The sequence below is a fragment of the Mytilus galloprovincialis genome, chromosome 9, assembly GCF_965363235.1.
Source record: "Mytilus galloprovincialis chromosome 9, xbMytGall1.hap1.1, whole genome shotgun sequence".
Lineage (NCBI taxonomy): Eukaryota > Metazoa > Mollusca > Bivalvia > Mytilida > Mytilidae > Mytilus > Mytilus galloprovincialis.
Genome location: NC_134846.1, coordinates 82,962,278 through 82,985,249, shown reverse-complemented (window position 1 = coordinate 82,985,249; position 22,972 = coordinate 82,962,278). Strand labels below are relative to the sequence as shown.

General features: G+C 31.9%; 1 protein-coding gene across 2 annotated transcripts; it reads left to right on the top strand.

The window, feature by feature from the left end:
- The first annotated feature begins 4,188 nt into the window (after positions 1–4,188).
- Positions 4,189–22,972, top strand: LOC143046153 (uncharacterized). Of its 2 annotated transcripts, none has more exons than XM_076219175.1 (16): positions 4,189–4,304; positions 7,816–7,946; positions 8,267–8,468; positions 8,816–8,981; positions 9,395–9,598; positions 10,013–10,280; positions 11,880–11,953; positions 12,458–12,577; positions 15,139–15,304; positions 15,737–15,891; positions 17,491–17,701; positions 19,233–19,437; positions 20,019–20,301; positions 20,822–20,970; positions 21,512–21,716; positions 22,190–22,972. In XM_076219175.1, exons 2-16 carry the CDS (start codon positions 7,823–7,825, stop codon positions 22,439–22,441), a joined length of 2,784 nt encoding a protein of 927 aa, XP_076075290.1. In that variant the 5' UTR covers positions 4,189–4,304; positions 7,816–7,822; the 3' UTR covers positions 22,442–22,972. The 2 variants fall into 2 exon arrangements, with proteins under 2 accessions (XP_076075290.1, XP_076075291.1); XM_076219176.1 differs by lacking the exon at positions 4,189–4,304 and adding an exon at positions 4,307–4,325.

Genomic DNA, 22,972 nt, shown 5'->3' with positions numbered 1-22,972 from the left:
CTGTTTAAAATTTCTGTGATGTCATTTTGTCTCTTGTGGAAAGTTGTTTCATTGGCAAGCATACCACTTTTATATATATACATGTATGTACCGTGCAAACTGACGAACAAACGTAGTAAACGTTTTATTCATCCCCACAAACTCAATTTTCATAAGAGATGATAACTTTAAATGAAAATGTTAAACAGGGTCTTGAAAGGGTAAATTTTTCTATGAAAGTTTAAATTTCTATATAAGACTGCTGATCATATTTAGAAGACAATTTTAGTACTTGCCGTGCTAAAAAGCTTGTAAAAAAATGGAATAATTGATGTTAAGTTATGTTTAGCACCTACAGTGAAATGCTTTAAACTGCATTTTCCATATCTGTTAGATACTTATTCATGTAAAAATGCCAAATTCTGAAAATCGATGCCAAAAATGACTCTATCATGACATATATAAGCTAGGGTAATATGGCACCTATGTGTTATAGAAAGCTGACTGTTTTATTTAAAAGGTAATTAAGCTTTTTAAAACTGAGTACGCACTATAAAGTGGCACCTTGCTAAATTTCTTCAGTAGGAAATGAACTCGAGAATATATCATACAATTTTCCTACGATATTTCATTAAATAAACTTTTTATTATTTAACTTACATTTTGCCATTCGTATTTCTTACGACGAACAGAACTACTTCAATCATTCACCTCTCAGTTTCATCTTTTCCTTACTTATTTCAATCAGTTTTAAATATTGTATGCTACCTTATGATAACATGATTTTAATAACTTTTTAAATTTGTTTGCTGGGCATTACCGTAATTTACCAATTATGGATTCGGTAATTTCCGCTAAAAAACGAAGTTTACCGAATGATCTCATCATTCATAAATCTCATCATACATCAATCTCATCATACAACAAAAAACGTATAATGTTGTGAACACTTAATATAATGTTGTGAGCACTTAATATAATGTTGTGAGCACTTAATATAATGTTGTGAGCACTTCATATAATGTTGTGAACACTGCATATAATGCTGTCAGCACTACATATAATGCTGTGATCACTTCATATAATGCCGTGAACACTGCGTATAATGCTGATTATTAACATAAGGCAGTCGTGGCGTTCCATACTTTTACTCCAGGAAACTCTTATGAAGCTTATGCCGGCGTCACACATTGGCGTATAGACCGGCGTGCACCAAACGTACAAATAAAATTGACATAGTCGGTATACGTTAGTTGCACGCAAGAGGAACGCTGAGCAATCGATTAACGCACGTTGCATAAGTTTAAAGTACGTCGAAATAAAAAGGAATACGCTTGGTGAACGCTTCAACTCGAGGAAATTTTAATGCAGTTTTAAAAACATTTCATCCAGCTCAAGCGTGTGTCTAGCGTATACCTGTACGCTACAAGCACGTAATACATACGTTACAAGCGTATTGCAAAAACGCTACAGATAAGTTTGAGACACGTTTAGGGCACGTTGTATACGCCTCAAGATCGTTCGACTTTAACTAAAACGTATGCAGGTTTGTTTGTAACAAACACCCCATAATAGAACGTCCAATATACGACCGGGACGCGTCTCAAATACGTTCAAGAAACTTTTTTTTTCTTCGTAGCGTGCATTCCATCTACGTTAGACAAACACCAGGCATACGCTAACATACGTTTCTTGAACGCCGATGAACGCTTAGGTACGCTACTCGTACGCCTAATACACGCCTACAAGTTACAGATATGATTGACAGGTTGAATGCATCCAAAATTACTAGCGTATTGGCAGCGTTTATGATTTTTTAACACGCCCGATGTACGTCGGAGCTGTACGCTAATGTGTGACGCCGGTATAAAAATGAAAATTTTCAGTCAGCTCAAGCGTGTGTCAAGCGTATACATGTATGCTACACGCACATAATATAAACGATATGTATACAAGGGCGTTGAAAACGCCACAGATAAATTTGAGACAAGCACGTTGTATACGCTTCAAAATTGTTCGAGACATTAACTAAAACAAACATCCCATAAATAACGTCCCAGACACTCCGAAAGCACGGATTATCGTTCCAAATACGATCGGAATGCGTCTCAATTACGTTCAATAGCGTATATTCCATCTACGTTAGGCAAACGCCAGACATACGCCAACATACGTTACCTGAACGACCGATAAACGCTTAGGTTCTCTTCTCGCACGCCCAATGCACGCGTTAAGCTCATACACGCTTTAAGCTCGTTGTGCACACGATACAGATATATATGATAGACAGGTTGAATGCATCCAAAATTACTAGCGTATAGGTAGCATGCATGCTTTTTTACCACGGCCAAAGTACGTCGGAGCTATACGCTGATGTGTGACGGAAGTATTACATTAAGTAAACAATCAATGTCAGTTTCTAATTCTTATAAAACTAAAGTAATATAAAACAATACATCTTTATTAAACAATATCTAATATATAATGCCAAATAAGCATTTGGGTTTACGATTGCATTTCTTCTTTTAAAGAAAGCAACTTGTTTTTATATAGACAACTTGAATGAATATTGTGATATATACAAAGCAGTTATAAGCGGATATTAATGCACATGCATGGGTGTAAAGTATGTTGAATTAAATGGATAACACCTCTGGTTTTAATTTCAGACAGCTGGAGAAGTTCAGGTGCATCCCCCCAGTATTTCCCTATATGGTCTCAGATTATGTATATAACTGTTCTATATAACTTAGGTGTCTATAATGATTGCAAAGTGTGTACATTTTCGTTCGTTCCTTCTTTATTTAAATAGAATAAGTTCAATAACACAGTTAGAACCATCGGCAAATTAGCCGCTATCTTTCTTCCATAAAGAAATAAGTGAAAATAGTCTTAGTTCACACCTCGCTGTAGCATCAAGATCTTCTTGAATGCAGAGATATATGTATATATATTGTATCATTTGTCCCTGTTGAAAACTACGGCAATCTTTTTAATTTACTGTGCTTATTCAGTAGGCTTTTTTTGCCTATTATATCAGCACTAATTCTTGCTCAAATAGTTTACCAAATTGCAGTTTAAATTCTTCTCCCACAAACAGATCAACTGGTTAAATGTCTTAACAAATTGCTTCAGTTAAAGGGTGTTAGTATGAAAATGGTGATTTCAGTGAAATAGGAAATAACACCTACCACCCAACCTCAGTTAGTTATCGTCTATGTCTAACCAGTTGATCAGTTTTTTGGAGAAGAATTAAAACTGCAATTGGGTAGACAATTTGGGCAATTGCTTAAAGAGAAAGGCCAAAGCCTTCAGGATAAGCACAGTAATACATGTAATAGTTCAGCATTTGATCCTGTCATCTGCAAACAATATGAGGTGACCAAACTAGTAGGTCAGTTATGTAGACCAAAACTTGAAATGAACTTACAAGAACCAGAAATTTCCCCTATGGACACCAGAAGTAACCGATTAAATATAAAGCCGGGATATCAAGTTCAATGTTTCAGTTGTATTCCGAGCATAACAAATAATTTTGTATGAGGCCTCAGGGTCTTTAATGTGGGGCATTGTCCAGATATATCTTGTAAAATCAAATATTTTAATGAAATACTTGGACTATAATGATTGTATCATAGCCCCAGATATGTTAGTATAGTAGTCCAAGCCCAGATAAATAGATAAAAACAGAAATTATAGAAATCATTATCTGTTTCACCAATAGTCATATTTCTAATTGATAACACATTGACAGTTCCACCTTAAGTTTTCTTTGACAGTTGATCTGTAATTATGTGAGAGTGAATACTGACATGGGGGTCAGACATGCTGAATATATATGTCTGATAATATTCATGATATTTTTATTCACGGTATTTTAAGTCCTGGCAGGAATCATCGAACTTCAACCTCTTCTTCTTCTTCTTCCGAATACGGGAGTAGACTCCTAGGTAGGAGTGTAAAACTTCCCGGAACTTGTATGCTATGTACATATGGACTTAATTTAAAAATAATATGACAAAGAAAAATCGTTATCAATAACATATATACATTAACATAACCTTTCTCCAAGTTCATTGAAAAAAAACATTGTAAGCATTTATTTGGAACAATGAAGTATTTATAACTATCAACATAACTATGGACTTCTGCTAACAATATACGTTCTTGATTCAAATCAACTCCAGGAGTCCCTACGACGGAAAGCCAAACACATCTTTTGACGGTTCCAACCGGAAGTCAACGTGCGCATGTTTACTGTATCCAAGCAACATTGGAACTGTTTCCTCTCATGCAATACAGCTAGTTTTCGCTGTATTTGGAAAGTAAGTTTATAAAAATACCTGGTAATTAACTTATTTGTGACTAGACTAAGATAACCAACATTTCATTTTAATGTCATAACAAAGTCACTTTATTTGGAGCATTATTTGATGTAAAAATCAGTGTTGTAGCTAGCAACACTATATATAAGTTAACATGATTTCCATAGCTTGTTTATGTTTCTGGGTTGTTGATGTATGTTTTTGACCGATCAAATCCTATTTTTTTTAGATATTGAATGATTTTCTTTCAATGTATGGCACTGTGTTTTGTTAAGATAATCTTCTATAGAAGAATCAAAATGGGAGGGAAGGGTGAAAGCTCTTCTGAAGTTCTGTCCTGTAGATAACTGTACATGTTTGTAATGTAGGGAGATTTTATTGTGAATATTTAGTACTGGTTTGATTAACCTCAATAATCAAAAGATCACTTTCAAGTTCCTTGCATTTTGGTCAAAAGCTTTAGTTTTATATAATTCATGCATTTGGCCTTTATAAGGTTTCTTCACTTCCGTTCCTATGTTCTTCAATCTTCAATCTTTGTCGTGATGACAGAGTAATCTCTCTTGTAAATTATCCTCTCTTGTAAAATAATTATCACAATTGTAGTTTCTCCTTTGTACTTATATATTGTAGGTGGCGCTTTAAAAATATTATAGAATTATTGTATGAAGTGAAATAAATTTAAAAAATGGTTTATTAGGTTATTGAAATGGCATGAAAAATTAAAAATATAAAAAATTTAAAGAAATTTGTATCAAATTATCCACTAAAACGGTTTGTTTCCTCTATGTACTCCGCTAATAGTTGATTGATATTTTCTGCATTTGGCAAATTGATTGTTAATAAATTGTCTAGATCTGTTGGAATTTGTCCTGTTATGAAGTATATTTGATGAAATAATTTGTCTCTGGCATCTGAATACAGGTCACATTCAAAAAGGTAGTGTTGTACATTTTCTTTTTGTTTGCAGTGATGACAGGTTTCCGTGTCGATGTGCTGGTTTATTATAAATTGGTATGCATTTAATTTAGAATAACCTGTTCGTAAACTGTTGATTATGTTGTACATTTTTTTTGACGGGAAGTCTTTTTTAACTTTATCTTTAACTTCTGGATGAAATCTGAAATAGTGACGTCCAGTATCACTATTTTCCCATCTGCGTTGCCATTTTTTTGTAACAGAATTTCTGGCTGCTTTTTTTACATCTTGTTTTGTAAACACTATATCATCAACGGCTAGTGTTTCTGCTTCTTTAGCAGCTTCTTTTGCCAAGGAGTCTGCCTCGTCATTTCCTTTTATGTTGGCATGTCCTGGTGTCCAGTTTAAGTTTATTAAAAATCCATGTTCGTTTAAATTTTTTATTTTCCCTTTGATTTCGTTAATGGTTTGATGATAGCTGTCACTTTTCCAATTGAGAGTTAAGATACCTAATGCTGTCTGACTGTCCGAAAATAAAGTTAAAGTATTAATTTGCTCTTTTGAAAAAGATTCTATGTAATCCAGAACCATTTTTATTGCTATGAGTTCAGCTAGCAAGATTGATCCTTTGTTAGAGACAGGTCTTTTTAATTTTTCTTCTTTATCATTAATGTAAATTATAGCTCCTGCACCGCAGGGGCCTGGATTTCCTAAACATGACCCATCTGTAAAAGCAACTGCTGTGTTTGGTGTTTGAGATTGGAGTTGTTCCGAGATGATTTGTTTTCCTTCCTCTATTTGGGCTGTTGTTCTGGATTTTGAGCTGCCTATGTTACGCCAGTAGTCAGGGGCTCTAATGACTGATACTAGACCTTGGTATTCATACTGCGGTTCTATCTTGTCTATATCAACCAATTCTGTATCTTTCATATCTTCAGTTTGTTGGTACATTTTTCCTAGTGGTGATATATATTTTTCTGGATTTTTCTCCTCTTTCCAAATTTCAAATTTTCTTTTAATTGGGACATTATTACTAAAAGAATTAATTTTTCCTAACTCTCTGATGGCCATTTCCTCTCTTCTTAAATCTATTGGTAATGTTCCACTAAGTACTTCTAATGCTTCAAGGGATGATTGAGATGGTAGATCTAAACACAATGCTAAACCTTTTCTTTGTATTTCATTTAATTTGTCTAAATGACTTGAAGTGCTGGATTGCCAAATACTACTAGCATAATTAAAAATTGAACATACTAAGCTGTCATATATTTGAATGAGTGTCTTTGTTGGTATTAATGCTATTCCCTTGATTTCTCTTATAATTCCTAAAGATCTTTTGGCTTTCTTTACTGTAGATTCTATGTGACTATTGAAATTTAGTTGTTCATCTAATTTTAATCCAAGTATAACTGGATTAGGGTTGTATTTTAGAATTGTGTTTCCAAGCTTTAGTTTGATATTTTGGACTTTATTTTTTTCTTTACTGAAAATACTGTACTCTGTTTTTTGAATGCTAAGTTTCATTCTCCAATCATTGCTCCATTTTTGTACTTGATTGAGATCTTTTTGCAGTTTTTCTTGTATAACTTTTGGATCTGAATGTGAGTGCCAAATAGTTGCATCATCTGCAAACTTACAGCAGTCTGCAGACACGGATTTAAAAATATCTTTTATAAAAATATTAAACAGGATTGGGGAGATAACAGATCCTTGTGGCAGACCAATACTTGTTTGAAACCAAGGACTTTTGTAATTGTTCACCATGCATCTAGCTTCTCGGTGACTGAGGAAGGCATTAATCCACATCCACATTTTCCCTTTGATGCCGTCATTGTACAACTTTACCATTAAACCCTCTCTCCAAACGCTATCATAAGCTTTGAATAAGAATCCTATGTTGAGCGATTAGTTGAAAAAAATAATGCTAGATTGTTTGAATTATTCAGCAAATTAAATTCTTACAATTGATTATTGATACTTCTGTTATATGAATGAATATATTTTATTGCAGAAGCAAACATAATGCTATAGCAAGACAACATAATATACAATTACAATATTGACAGTAAACAAACAGAGAACAACACAACAAGGTCATAATAAGCACATAATTACAACTGTTATGCAATGATTATTTGTGATCTTAACTTCCATGCCACATTAAGAAATTTACACAATTTTTTAGTTAGACTCTTTGAGTTAGCCTGTAAACATTGTAAAAGAAATACCAGCTTTCTATTAGTTGGCCATGCACAATAATATTTTGGTAAAAATTCACTCACAGTAGTCTCAATGATCTAAATGTTTCTAGTTCATTCTGCATAAGAATGATCGCAAAGAGGCTTGCATAATTTTGAAATACATTCCTAAGAAAAATTTGAAGAATAGTCAAATATAATATAAATTTATAGAATATAAAACATATTTAATTTTTTTGGCATATTTTAAAAGCATGATGGTTTGCAATTAAATATCTTTTAGGTTTTAATCCACATATTTTTACTCCTTGGAATATTTAAGAAACTTTTGTGTAGAGAAGCTGAAACTTGATTCCTAATCACATAGTTTCATATTTTTTATATTATATTTGTAGATTTAAGATGTCAGCTGCTGTGGCATCAAACCATTTAGAACATGACATAAGAACACTTGCACAAACTAAGAGGATTAGAGTTACAGAATTCTTTCAAGATTTTGACAAACTCAGATCAGGATTCATAACAGGTTAATTTATTTATCACTTTACATTTTTTAAATCTTGAATAAGGTAGAATCTAGTAAAGATAATCGAGATCTTTTTTTTTTAGTTACATTGTTTTACAGTAAACTAACATTTGTTGACATGCCTGAAGATATCGTGAAATTGGTGAGAAACATTTGAATAGATTTTAGAATAATAAAAGGGATGATATGAGTTGATTAGAATATTTTGATATAGATAACCTCTTTTATTGTTTTCATAAGTAAGTAAAAATTACATTGATCTTTAAAAATAACAGTGACGATAAATTTTATTGCTATAACAAACAAACTTTCTTTTTCAGATCAGCAATTTTTTCGATGTTTGTGGCAAACATTAGGCTTGAAGTTAGATACAGAACAGGAAGCTGTCTTAAGACAAAAATATGACTTTTTGAGAAATGGCAGGTTTAATTACAAGGCATTCTGTGAAGAAATAGATAGAAACTTTAATCCACATGATTTAACCAAAGATCCTGCCAGACAGAGAGTTGAAGCTCCTGAATTGTAAGCTCCTCACATTTGACCTCATGATATTTACATGTGAATGTATTTTATACATTTGTACTACAATTTCTTAGATATTCAAAAAACATATGAACCACACCAGCAAACAACAACTTCTGAAAATCTCCCTTATTTACAGCTTTGATTTGTTAAGTAGAAAGTTTGAAAATGTGAATTTGATAATCCACAAATCCATCAATTGATGTAACTGGTATTTCAATTGATGTAACTGATATATAACAATAACAAGAAAATCACAATTTTTTGTGCAAATATAGATTTTAAGAATCTTGAAAACACTCAGTTGAAGATTATTAACATTTCTGTGATGACTTTTTCAATTGTAGTCTTGGAACCATAAGAACAGTACGACCATTGACTCCAACTCAAGAAGATGTTATTTTGGGGGTTTTGAGTCGTATGCAACAGTTTTATCAGTACCATGGAATCAACCTGAGAACCTGTTACGAAGACTTCGATCGTCATCATATGGGTGTTGTTACAGAAAGCCAGGTACCTAGTTTGATGACTTTCATCTCTTGGAGACTTTTAAACAAAAGATAATGTTAAAAAGGAACAAACCTTTACAGAAAATCAGAATTTTGTCTGCATTACTAGTACTCATAGCCTTAAAAAAGTTAAAGAAATTTTACAGCAATTATGGCTCAGAAATGAATTTAAAGCGATTGCTAACATTAGTATTTATATATCAGGTCAAGAACAGCAAGATTTATTATCATTTTCACTCCTCGTTTAAGTGCTTTGTCATAGATAGTAAAAACTTCAAAGAAAATTGGAGAGTGATCTTCATGGTTTTGATGAATCAAACTATATTACAGAAATTGAATTCATTTAAATTTTATTTCACCATTTTATCAAATTTTCTGTGTATGAATGTAAAATGATAATCTTTTTTCCATTTTCAGTTTTACCGAAGTTTTCCTGGTCCTCCCGATGTGAGTGAGAGTGAAATCGCATTATTAGTGAACAAATACAGAGATCCTGGTAAACCTGGACTTCTTAATTACTTAAACCTTCATCATGATATTGTGGCCATCACTGGACAAATAGTAAAACAGAAACAACTTACACCAACATTTGAAAGATCTGTGGATTATGTCCCATTGCAGGTATTTGAATTATAATTAAACATATCGAGAAATTCACTTGCATTCAAATTTACACATTCAATGTGTACATTTAAATCTGTTAATTAAATTTTGAATACTGTAAGTCAGTACCAATAAGTACGGTATATTATAAATAGTAGACATTATAGTCAAGCTTTAACTCTAATATTTGTATCAAAAGCTTAAAATAAATGGGTGATTGGTCTTTTTAAATATCCTTCCTAAAATTGTTTTCTGGATGCTTTTCTATCCTGTGTTTCTGTGCAGTCCTTTTATTGAAGCAAGAAAAAAGTTATTTTAATTCTACACATTGTGGAAAAAACAAGAAGTGGGACATACTCCATACAATTTATTTCTAAGATAGTCCTATATTGTATGAACATCATTATACATGTATGTTATTGTCATTTGTAGCCAACTTCAGATCCAACATTGAACCAGATCTTTGATAAAATCAGAGTTGCTGTTTTCAAAAATGGGATCCGTACAAAAGAATTCTTCAAGGACCATGATAAATTAAGGAGTGGTATTATAACAGAGAACCAGTTTATATGTGGACTGGCCCTTGCTGTTGGAAAGGAAGCTCAGTTATCACGACCAGAGATACAGAAAGTTGTTGAGTATTACAGAAGACAGGATGGGCGTGTACAATATAAAGAATTTTGTGATATGATGGAAAATGGTAATTCAAAAATCAACAAAAACAAATGATAAAGTTATTTTTATTTTAAGTTTATGATTTTGTGTATTCAATCACAAGTTATTTGTAACTCTTTATCATTCATAGTCTTTCTAAAATGTAAATATCAAAACAATCTGGCCATATTTTTTTAGTAAAAAAACATAATTTCCCTTTTTTAGCTCACCTGGCCTAAAAGGCCATGTGAGCTTTTCTCATCACTTGGCGTCCGTCGTCGTCGTCGTCGACGTCGTCGTCGTCGTTAACAATTTTTCAAACATCTTCTCCTCTGAAACTACTGAATGGATTTGAATGAAACTTAAAATGATTGTTTCTTAGATTATCCTGCACAAAGTGTGTGCTTCGATTTTTGATCCGTCAAAAAACATGGCCGCCGTTACTTAAAATAGAACATAGGGGTCAAATGCAGTTTTTGGCTTATATCTCAAAAACGGAAGCATTTAGAGCAAATCTGACATGGGGTAAAAATGTTCATTAGGTCAAGATCTATCAGCCCAGAAATTTTCAGATGAATCAAACAAACCATTGTTGGGTTGCTGCCACTTAATTGGTAATTTTAAGGAAATTTTGCAGTTTTTGGTCATTATCTTGAATATTATTATAGATGAAGATAAACTGTAAACAGCAAAAATGATCAGCAAAGTAAGATCTACAAATAGGTTAATATGACCAAAATTGTCAATTGACCCCTTAAGGGGTAAATGTCCTTTAATGACAATTTTTCACAATTTGTTCATCATATTTGCTAACTTTAAAAAATCTTCTCCTCTGAAACTACTGAATGGATTTGGATGAAACTTAGCATGATAGTTCCTTAGATTATCCTGCACAAAGTGTGTGCTTCGATTTTTGATCCGTCAAAAAACATGGCCGCCCTTACTTTAAATAGAACATAGGGGTCAAATGCAGTTTTTGGCTTATATCTCAAAAACAAAAGCATTTAGAGCAAATCTGACATGGGGTAAAAATGTTCATTAGGTCAAGATCAAAGTTAACTTTTTTAGTTTTGGTCTATTTTTTTAATACTTTATGCATTAGGTCAACTATATTTGGTGTATGCAAATATTTTATGATCTATATGTCGGTTACGCAGGTTTTATTTGAACTTGACCTCATTTTCACAGTCCATTGCTAAGTTTTAAGTGTTTGTGTTTTGGTCTCATTTTCTTTATTTATAAACAGTAAGTCATATATATTTGTAATATTGAAGAATTGTTAGTTGTACATGTTTGCCTGGCATGGTTCAATATGTTCAATAAGGCATTGTTTACCAGGTGAGCGATTCAGGCTCTTGAGAGCCTCTTGTTAGGCTTATAGTTTATAAAGCACTTTTCACCTGCAATTTTCCTTTCTAATAAAAACCCTATTTATTTTTAAAATGTGGATACCCCAATAAACACAGTGTTTTAAAATACAGACCTAAAAAAAATCTTCTTCAATTTTGTCATTTAGTTAGGCAGCTGTTTCATTGATGTCCTCCTTTTATATCAAAATATCTCCTTTAATTCAAATTTAAAATTGAGGATTTACAAATGTTGACATGTAAATTATGAATTAATTTATTTATTTGTTACTTTTCAGCATTTAACATACCAAATCTTGACAAGAAACCATTACAGGAAGTAGTCAGACCATCTAGAGGAGCACTGGCAAGGGTAACTTTCTTTTAAACAGGTTTTAATTCAGAATGTATAGAGATTTGGATGTAATTGGATGCAAAAAGGTTGTCTGAAAATAGATCAGTGAATTTGTGGTTTTTGATTGATCTCACTTTATATAAAAACATAATTTGGGTGACTTCTTAAATGTCTTGAAATATCCAAGGTTTAAAATTTGTATAGAGTATTTGAATTTCTGTAATATTAAAGACGGAATTCATTGTAATTTGAATATGGTATTTTAAAAAGGGTAATCTCAGCCTTATAGTATTAACTAGTTGGATTTTTTTTCATTTGAAAATACAAAGTTAGTTGAGATTTAATCTGTTTTCATTTATATGTTGTTGAATAATGGTCAATTACATCAAGATTTTGAAATACTTTTAATAAAATTGATTATGACACCTGAACTTTTCTAGAAAATTATACTTGTCACTTCTACTTTAGCATTACTCCATTTTTATTAACTTAATGTTAAATGTGTGAACCATTGTTTTACAGACTCTGAAACCACTGACAGATGCTGAGGAGGCCAGAATGAACGTGGTTTTGTCAGAAATGGCTGAACAGGTTAGACGCAGAAGACTGATGATGTACACATACTTTAAGGATTATGACAGGGTAAATAAAAGTTTAAATATAAAAAAACTCACATCAAGCTTAACAAAAATCTTATAATCGACATGACTTATCAGATGACAATACCAATTACTAAAATAAGGCTTAGGCATAGTTATATACTTTAATTCAGTCACTGACCCGCGATATCACGGGTGTGTACTTGTAAAAATATAAAATTGAGGGGAATTCCTTAAAACCAAGAAATAATAAATGAAAAACATACCAATCAAATAATAAATGAAAAAATAAACCAATCAAATATAACATGTATAAATATTATTCCACAATATAAGACAGAAAACATGAAAATACACTTACACGGCCTTGATATGAAGCATGAATAACTACCATTCAGATAGAAAACATGAAAATACACTTACACGGCCTTGATATGAAGCATGAATAACTACCATTCAGATAGAAAACATGAAAATACACTTACACAGCCTTGATATGAAGCATGAATAACTACCATTCAGATAGAAAACATGAAAATACACTTACACAGCCTTGATATGAAGCATGAATAACTACCATTCAGATAGAAAACATGAAAATACACTTACACAGCCTTGATATGAAGCATGAATAACTACCATTCAGATAGAAAACATGAAAATACACTTACACAGCCTTGATATGAAACATGAATAACTACCATTCAGATAGAAAACATGAAAATACACTTACACAGCCTTGATATGAAACATGAATAACTACCATTCAGATAGAAAACATGAAAATACACTTACACGGCCTTGATATGAAACATGAATAACTACCATTCAGATAGAAAACATGAAAATACACTTACACAGCCTTGATATGAAACATGAATAACTACCATTCAGATAGAAAACATGAAAATACACTTACACAGCCTTGATATGAAACATGAATAACTACCATTCAGATAGAAAACATGAAAATACACTTACACAGCCTTGATATGAAACATGAATAACTACCATTCAGATAGAAAACATGAAAATACACTTACACAGCCTTGATATGAAACATGAATAACTACCATTCAGATAGAAAACATGAAAATACACTTACACAGCCTTGATATGAAGCATGAATAACTACCATTCAGATAGAAAACATGAAAATACACTTACACAGCCTTGATATGAAACATGAATAACTACCATTCAGATAGAAAACATGAAAATACACTTACACAGCCTTGATATGAAACATGAATAACTACCATTCAGATAGAAAACATGAAAATACACTTACACAGCCTTGATATGAAACATGAATAACTACCATTCAGATAGAAAACATGAAAATACACTTACACAGCCTTGATATGAAACATGAATAACTACCATTCAGATAGAAAACATGAAAATACACTTACACAGCCTTGATATGAAACATGAATAACTACCATTCAGATAGAAAACATGAAAATACACTTACACAGCCTTGATATGAAGCATGAATAACTACCATTCAGATAGAAAACATGAAAATACACTTACACAGCCTTGATATGAAACATGAATAACTACCATTCAGATAGAAAACATGAAAATACACTTACACAGCCTTGATATGAAACATGAATAACTACCATTCAGATAGAAAACATGAAAATACACTTACACGGCCTTGATATGAAACATGAATAACTACCATTCAGATAGAAAACATGAAAATACACTTACACAGCCTTGATATGAAACATGAATAACTACCATTCAGATAGAAAACATGAAAATACACTTACACAGCCTTGATATGAAACATGAATAACTACCATTCAGATAGAAAACATGAAAATACACTTACACGGCCTTGATATGAAGCATGAATAACTACCATTCAGATAGAAAACAACAAAGTAACACATAAAATAAACATTTCTATACAAGATATGCAACTATTAAGTAAATTATGTCACACTATCCAACAAAAATTAAAATTAAATGTAAAGCATGTAAACTACTATCCAAACAATTTTTCCCACAGACACAAGAGTAGAGGAGGAAAAATGTTTTCAGTTGTTATGCCCCACCTAGGATAGTAGAGGGGCATTATGTTTTCTGGTCTGTGGCTCCGTTCGTCTGTACGTCCGTCCGTGCATCCGTCCGTTCAGGTTAAAGTTTTTGGTCAAGGTAGTTTTTGATGAAGCTGAAGTCCAATCAACTTGAAACTTAGTAGACTTGTTGCTTATGATATGATCTTTCTAATTTTAAAGCCAAATTAGACTTTTGACCCCAATTTCACGGTCCAATGAATATAGAAAATGAAAGTGGGAGTTTCAGGTTAAAGTTTTTGGTCAAGGTAGTTTTTGATAAAATTGAAGTCCAATCAACTTGAAACTTAGTACATATGTTCCCTATAGTATAATCTTTCTAATTTTAATACCAAATTAGATTATTACCTAATTTCACGGTCCATGGAACATGGAAAAGGATAGTGCGAGTGGGGCATCCGTGTACTTTGGACACATTCTTGTTTTTAGGAATGTGTTATAGTTATTGAGTAATACACATGAATGGTTATCTGACAATGATATAACTCTGAATGTTGGTTTTTTTTAGGGAAAGGCCTATACTAGAGTTGTAACACCATTACAGTTTGGAAGAATTTTACATTTCTTAAGTTTAAATGTAACTGCAGAGGACATGAAGTTATTATGTAAAAAGTTTGAAGACCCTGCAAGTGGTGATGTTAATTATCCAGCTTTTGTACAATGTGTAGATAAAGGTTTGTAAAAATAGATCTTCTTTTATTATAAACCCTTTCAACACTACACAAAAATATACTTAAATGTTTAGTGCTGCACACAACACTATCTATACAAAATACATTGTATGGAAAGTGTAGTGAATCACTCAAAACATTATAATACCAAATAAACATGATATTTATTAATAAATTCAAGCACAAGAAAGTATGCAAATTCCATAATTTAAAATAATTCCAAGTTCAAATCATAGCCTGTACAATGATTTTTCAATTCAAGGAATAGGTGGATATTGCTCTGACGTTAGTTCTTGTGTTTTCACAATGTAGCATGTTGAATGTTTTTTTAAACACATAAATTTAAGATATATTTTTTTATAAAGAATACTTTCTGTGAATTATCTGTTAAGAAAGTAAATGATAAATAATGTGAATTTATTATGAATTTTTCAGAATTTGTTGGTCACACTTTGGAAGATGCTGATATATCAGAAAAGGGACGTACTAATATAAATGCACCAGAGAAGACTCTACAGAGCATCAGCAATGTCTCTTTTGAGGATTTGATGTCAAGAATAAGACATATAGTGCTAACAAATAGGCTCAGGGTGGGTATTTTTGAAGAATAACAAATATTGATATATATGACAGTTTATAAAAAAAAATTGTAACAAAGATATAATCACGTCATAGAGTGAAAATCATGTTAGTAAGTTCTAAAAAACAGAATGAATAATCAATGAAAAGGAATAAATTTCAAAACGGTCCATATCTGAGTTGTTCATTCCAGCTTTTTTTAACTATATTCTTTTTTATATCGCTATTTTGTGCATTTTTTCTTTGATCTTTATTTGTGATAATTATACCCCCGCTTTGAAAAAAAGGGGGGTATACTATTTTACCTCTGTCTGTCCTTCCGTCAGTCTGTCAGTCAGTCCGTCCGTCCCATAAATATTTTTCTCAGGAACTACACTACCAGAATTTCTGAAATTTGGTTTCAGGCTTGATATTAGTCAGCTATACTGTGTGATGCGTTTTCAGATTCATCACTCGACAACTTCCTGTTTACCAAACACTTGTATCATTTTTACACCTGATAGCCAAGTTGAAAATTTTTCGTCACATTTTTCTCAGGAACTGCACTACCAGGAATTTTGATATTTGGTTTCAGACTTGATATAAGTCAGCTATACCGTGTGATGTGTTATAAGATTCATCACTCGACAACTTCCTGTTTACCAAACACTACTATCATTTTACACATGATGGCCAAGTTGAAAATTTGTCGCATTTTTCTCAGGAACTACAATGCCAGGATTTCTGAAATTTGGTTTCAGGGTTTATATAAGTCAGCTTTACTGTGTGATGCGTTTTCAGATTCATCACTCGGCAACTTCCTGTTTACCGAACACTTACATATTTTTACACTAGTAACATTATCCACTTGCGGCGGGGGTATCATCAGTGAGCAGTAGCTCTGTTTTTCATATCATGCTACTCGCTTGAGATGGCAAATTATCGCTAGAAACTAAGTAGGCACGTGGCGTTGCTTATGAAATTGACATGAAATTGACAATGTCGTCAAAGGTAAAATAGCAATAAACAGATTATCATTGGTCATCTCAACTAGATTGTTTTTCTCGCTTTCGCCGTACTGGCGTTGAGATGACCAACAATAATCTATTATTATAAGGAAATTCAATTTTAAGTGATATACAAAGATGTGTTTTAGCATTTTTTATATTATATTGCATGTACATCTTTTGGTATTAAATTACTTTGTGAGTGAGATGTCTATATTGATAATGCAAATTGTTTCTACCCAAATAGAATGCAGGAAAATAGAATAATCAAATTCAGAATACTTTAATACAGCATTGACATGATTATCTCCCTTGTGAAAGTATTGCATTATGAATTAATAAATTGTTAAATCTAATAACCTTGTATGACATTAGACTTACTAATAGGTTAGTTACATTTGGTCTATAGAATCTTAAGATTTAATAGTTTCACCAGTAACTTGACCTCATTTTCATGGGTCAGGATTAGAACTTAGAAGTTCAGTTTTAATGTAACCATGAAGAAAGATTTTGTCATTAACGACTTTTTAACTTGTTAACATTATATATTTTTATAACACTTTCTGTACTATTATTTACTGGCTTTTGATTTTGCAATATTGAAAATATTTTTTTCTTTTAAAGGTGAATGAATTTTTCCAAGATTATGATCCATTAAGAAGTGGCTCTATCAGTAAGGCACAGTTCAGACGTGGCCTAGGATTACTTGGACTCAGTAAATTGGGAATCCATGATTTAACAGATGGTCATTATAATGTCTTAATTGATGCCTACCAAAGTCCTGACAAAGAAGACCAAGTGTTGTGGACAAGGTTTTTACATGATGTTGAAACAGGTGAGTGTTGTGAATAATATTTTAACATTATACAGAAAGGGATCAGAGATGTCAACTGTCAAGTGTTTTCGACAAGAATTTAACAATAGCTTTGAAACAGATAATAGAAATCAAGTGTTGTGAACAAGATTTTTACATTAACTTTTAAACTCCTATATTGTATTTATCATACACAGTTTTTGTCAAGCCTGCAACTTTTGTTGCAGAAAGCTTGACATAGGGATAGTGATCCAGCGGCGGCGGTGTTAGCTCACTTCTTAAAAGCTTTATATTTTAGAAGGTAGAAGACCTGGATGCTTCATACTTTGTATATAAATGCCTCATGTTACGAAGCTTCTGTCAGTTACATGTCCAATGTCCTTGACCTCATTTTCATGGTTCAGTGACCACTTGAAAAAAAAGCAGATTTTTTGTAATGTTGTCAACTTGAATTCTCTCTTATTATAAGTAATAGGATAACTATATTTGGTATGTACATACCTTGCAAGGTCCTCATGCCCGTCAGACAGTTTTCACTTGACCTCTCAGTATATGGAAGGACTGTAAGGTGTACATGTCCAACTGGTAGGTGTCATCTGACCTTGACCTCATTTTTTTATGGTTCAGTGGTTATAGTTAAGTTTTTGTGTTTTGGTCTGTTTTTCTCATACTTTATGCAATAGGTCTACTATATTTGTTGTATGGAATGATTGTAAGGTGAACATGTCTAGCGGACAGATGTCATCTGACCTTAACCTCGTTTTCATGGTTCAGTGGTCAAAGTTAAGTTTTTCAGTTTTGGTCTTTTTATGTGATACTATACGCCATAGGTCAACTATATTTAGTGTATGGAAATATTTTATGATTTATATATAAGTCGCGCAGGTTTTATTTGACCTTGACCTCATTTTCACGGTTCATTGCTCAGTGTTAAGTTTTTGTGTTTTGGTCTATTTTTCTTAAACTATAAGTATTAGATCAACTATATTTGTTTTATGGAAGCATTGTTATCTGTATGTACATGTCAGCCTGGCATGGTTCATCTGACCTTGACTTCATTTTCATGGTTCATTGGTCTTTGTTTAGTTATCTTGGTTAATGTAACGTTTATGTGACAGTTGTAATAAAGCTTTATCCTTAGGACTATCAACATAATATCAATGATTAGTAAAGAAGGCGAGACATTTCAGTGTGTGCACTCTTGTTACATTATAGTACTGTGAATTCTTTACTATTTGTTGGGTACTGAATTTTGTTGATTTCATTGACATTAATGATCCCTGGATGTTAACAGAAAAGTGTGGATTTTTTCAAACCTTGAAAACCATTTGAATTTACAATATGAATAAGATAATCACAGTTTTAGTGATAACTTTTAGTTGGACGGACAAAAATAAAAAAATTTCCTGTGTAAAACGTGATAAAGGGAGATAATTCATGTTTTATAATCCTTTAGAATTTTTATTTAAGTACAGAATGTGGTGAACAATTAGTGAGGCTACAATTTACCTATCAAACCCACACAGACATCATTTGTTTTTATTCTTTTCAGTGTTTACACAGCCTTGTTTGGAAAAAGATCCAAACTTCCAAGTACCTCCACAGGAAATATTCCGTGTCCCAAAACCTGGAACTGTAGACTGGGAACAAAGTACTGAAGACCATCAAAGTATTTTTGAAGCTACCATGGATAGATTACGACAAAGAACAAATCAAAGAAGAGTACTGACAAAACCAGTTTTCCAGGACTTTGACCTGTAAATATTAATTTAAATTCCTTTTGCTTTGGGTTAGGAGGGGGGGAGGGGGTGAAGTGAAAATCTTTTTTTACAACATAAGGGGAGAAAATGAATAGTACAATAATCAGATAAGAATATTTTGCTTTGAATTTTATTCTTTCCTAATGATTTTGATATCAAATGCTCTAAATCAAATCATATATTGTCAGATATAATTATAGTAGTTTCAATATAAGTTAAATTTCTTGTCACCATGAATTTGGTTCCGTTTAAGAATGATTTTGGTCACAGAAGACGTTTAGTAAAACATTCAGGGCATGTGTCACATTCCCTCTCAAAAAAAAATTAGGTGATATCAATTTATTTCAAATGGTTTTTACTTTTATGGTTAAATGACCTCTTAACATTAACACATACTTTTATTCCATAACACTTCTACTGATTATATAAGGTGAAAAACACAGTAAGAAGATAATGGCAAACTTTGTTATCAGTTATTACCTGAAATTTCCTTTAACTTGATTTGAAATTTTTGATAGAGGATTACAATTTCACTATGTATTTGCAGTGTAAATAATCATATGTTCCTGTTATTTTAGACATAATAATGGTCATGTGACCCGGGTGCAGTTCCGACAGTGTTTAACAATCCTAGAACTTCATGCCACAGAGCCTGAGATGGCATCACTGGAGGCTAAGTTCTGTAATGATGTCGGATTTAACTACTTACAATTCCTGCAAGAGCTGGAACCAAGAGAACAACAACAGTTTATGTATGAGAAGCGATTAGAAGAACTCCGACTTACAAATGCATCAAAGAAATTACCTGAATTGAATATTGCTGAAGATTTAGAAGGTGTTATGATGAAAGTTAAGACTAAGGTACTGTGGAACTTTAATTTCTATGACATATTTATATAATTTAATTTTGGATGTAACTGGTCTTCTGATTGGCTGACATTATTTTGTTATGAGCCCATAGACATAATTTAGTCATGTGACCGTGACGTCATCAACGTTTTTTCATTGTTTTCTACGGTTTAAAATGGAATTAGAATTAAATTATAAGAAATGACTGTAATATTTTTTCTGTCTATTCGAAATAACATAAAAAATGTGGTGCACACTGTTAAATAACCCGCTACGCGCGTTATTCAGTGTGCACCACATTTTTTATGTTATTTCTTCATAGACAAAAAAAATATTACAGTCATTCCTAAAACAGTTAAAATCATTTTGCTATTTTTTATTCACTCAATTGAAATTATTTCTATTTTGTTCTTTAACAATGATTTTATCTTGATTTAAATGCTTCACATATTTTAATGATTTATAATGGTATTATCATTGAAATATGAATGAAAACAGGTCACTTAAATATGATAATTTTCTTTTTCTACAGGTCAGTAAAGAAAGAATTCGTGTTCTGGAATACATGAGAGACTATGACAAACTCAGGTCTGGAAGAGTACAGAAGATATCATTCCGTCGTGCTCTTGATTTATGTAGATTTGAGTTAAAGGAATCAGAAGTCTGTATCCTGGAAGACAAGTATGTATATATGATCATATAATATAAAATCCTTACAGTCAGACATGTTAAAAAAAATGTGACATAACCTCTCACATGGTTGATTTTTATATTTTCAGAGGAATCACTGGAAATAAAATTAATGCATCCAACTATACTTTTAAACCTTGTTTGGTATTTAATGAAAATCTTTATTTGTGTTTAATATCATTAAGAAGTAAAATAACAAATATAACGAAAGAAAACCAAGGAAAATTCAAAACAGACAGTCCCTTAACAAATGTAAAATCAAAAGCTCAATCATATCAAACGTATGGAAAACAACTGTTATTTACCTGACTTTGAACAGGAATTTCCTTATGTAGAAAATAGTGGATGAAACCTGTTTTATATCTAGGCAAACCACTCACTTGTATGACACTTACACAAAATTCCATTATATTGACAACTATGTGAGATCAAAACAAACAGACATAACAGGTTTTTGGCATTGTTGAAACATCTTACATCTATATTATATTTAAGTCATACATTATATTATTTCCTCCTGTGTATATTACAGATACCAATCACAGGGTTACCCAGATTTTGTAGACTATGTGAAGTTCTGTGATGATGTGGAGAGTATATTTACTTTCAAAGAACTAGAAAAGGCTCCATTACAGGAAGTGGTTCAGTTCAAACCTCCAGAAGAATGGGAACTTAATAAACTAGAACCAGAAGCTGAATCAATGTTCTCAATGTGTATGGATAGAATTTCTGAAAAGGTTAGGAGGCTAATTATTTTACAACAGAAGAGCTCCTTGTTCTTATTAATAATGGACCTCTTAAATTTTTAAATGAATAGAGGAATGATTTTCAGTGTAGAGTTTATGTAACAAAGGTGTTTACATGAAGTACAATGATGAACAGCTTAGTCACAAATCTTAAGCTACCTGTTAAACGATTAGCAGGACACTGAAATAGAAGGGAACTCTATTCAATTTTAAGGTTATTTTCAACAAGGATGACCTTACAACAGAAAATAATGACTACTTATATCTTGCAAATTAAAATCTTTATTTCTTTTAATTAAATGCTGAAATAGTCTCTAATACTAAGGGAATTACAATTAGTGATAAAAGCATAATTAGTTTTTTAAATTGAAAATCTTTTAAGCAGAATTTTAAGTGTTGAAGAATTTCAGACTCTTATTTTGTTTTATATTCAGGTGTTCTAATTATATGTTATTACATTACAGGTGAGAAAACACCGAATGCAGTTATATCCCTTGTTTGAAGATTATGACAGGGTCCACAATGGCACAGTATCAAGATCACAATTCAGACGTGTTCTCAATGAACTTGAGTTAGCCAGTCTGGTAAATGAACAAGAAATTAAACTTCTCTGGCACAAGTTTGATGTGAAGATCGGAGGAAAGGATGATGTGAATTACATTGCATTTTGTGAAATGATTTATGCTTTAGCTAAGTTCGAATGGAGGAAACCATAAAAATGTAAACTTAGAAAACTAACAAGCATTAAACTGTGATAAATAATAAAAATTCCTAATGAGAAAAAAACAAAAGACAGTGAAGAAAGGATTATTTTGAACTGAGATTGCTTAATGTTGAAACAGTTTTATGAATATGCAGATTATGTTTTATAAGTATCAGTATATTATGGATGTTGCAAATTACTGTTAGTTCATTTCTTTTTGCTTTTAAATAAGTAATGTCATGTTTATTTCTTTGCTTGATGTTTCTCAACTTTTCCAGACACATACATTGTTCTTTTTAAACTGTTCGATTAAAAAGACATTGTTTATGGAAATGCTGCCAAATGTTATCTTCATTTTGTCAAAACAAGGTTGTATTATTTTTGTACAAGTTTTTTTGCTTCAAACAATTAACCACCTTGCAGTAAAAAAGGCATTCTCCATACAGAAACAAATATATTAGAAGCAATCTATTTTACATCAATTTTATTTTTACACTATTATATTAAAAAATTGTTTTATATCTAATAAAAGATGTATGTCCTT

Coding starts and splice junctions, on each gene's coding strand:
- LOC143046153 (XM_076219175.1), top strand. CDS start 7,823: ATGTCAGCTGCTGTGGCATCAAACCATTTAGAACATGACATAAGAACA. Junction 11,954..12,457: donor CTAGAGGAGCACTGGCAAGG/GTAACTTTCTTT, acceptor ATTGTTTTACAG/ACTCTGAAACCACTGACAGA. Junction 15,305..15,736: donor TGTACAATGTGTAGATAAAG/GTTTGTAAAAAT, acceptor TGAATTTTTCAG/AATTTGTTGGTCACACTTTG.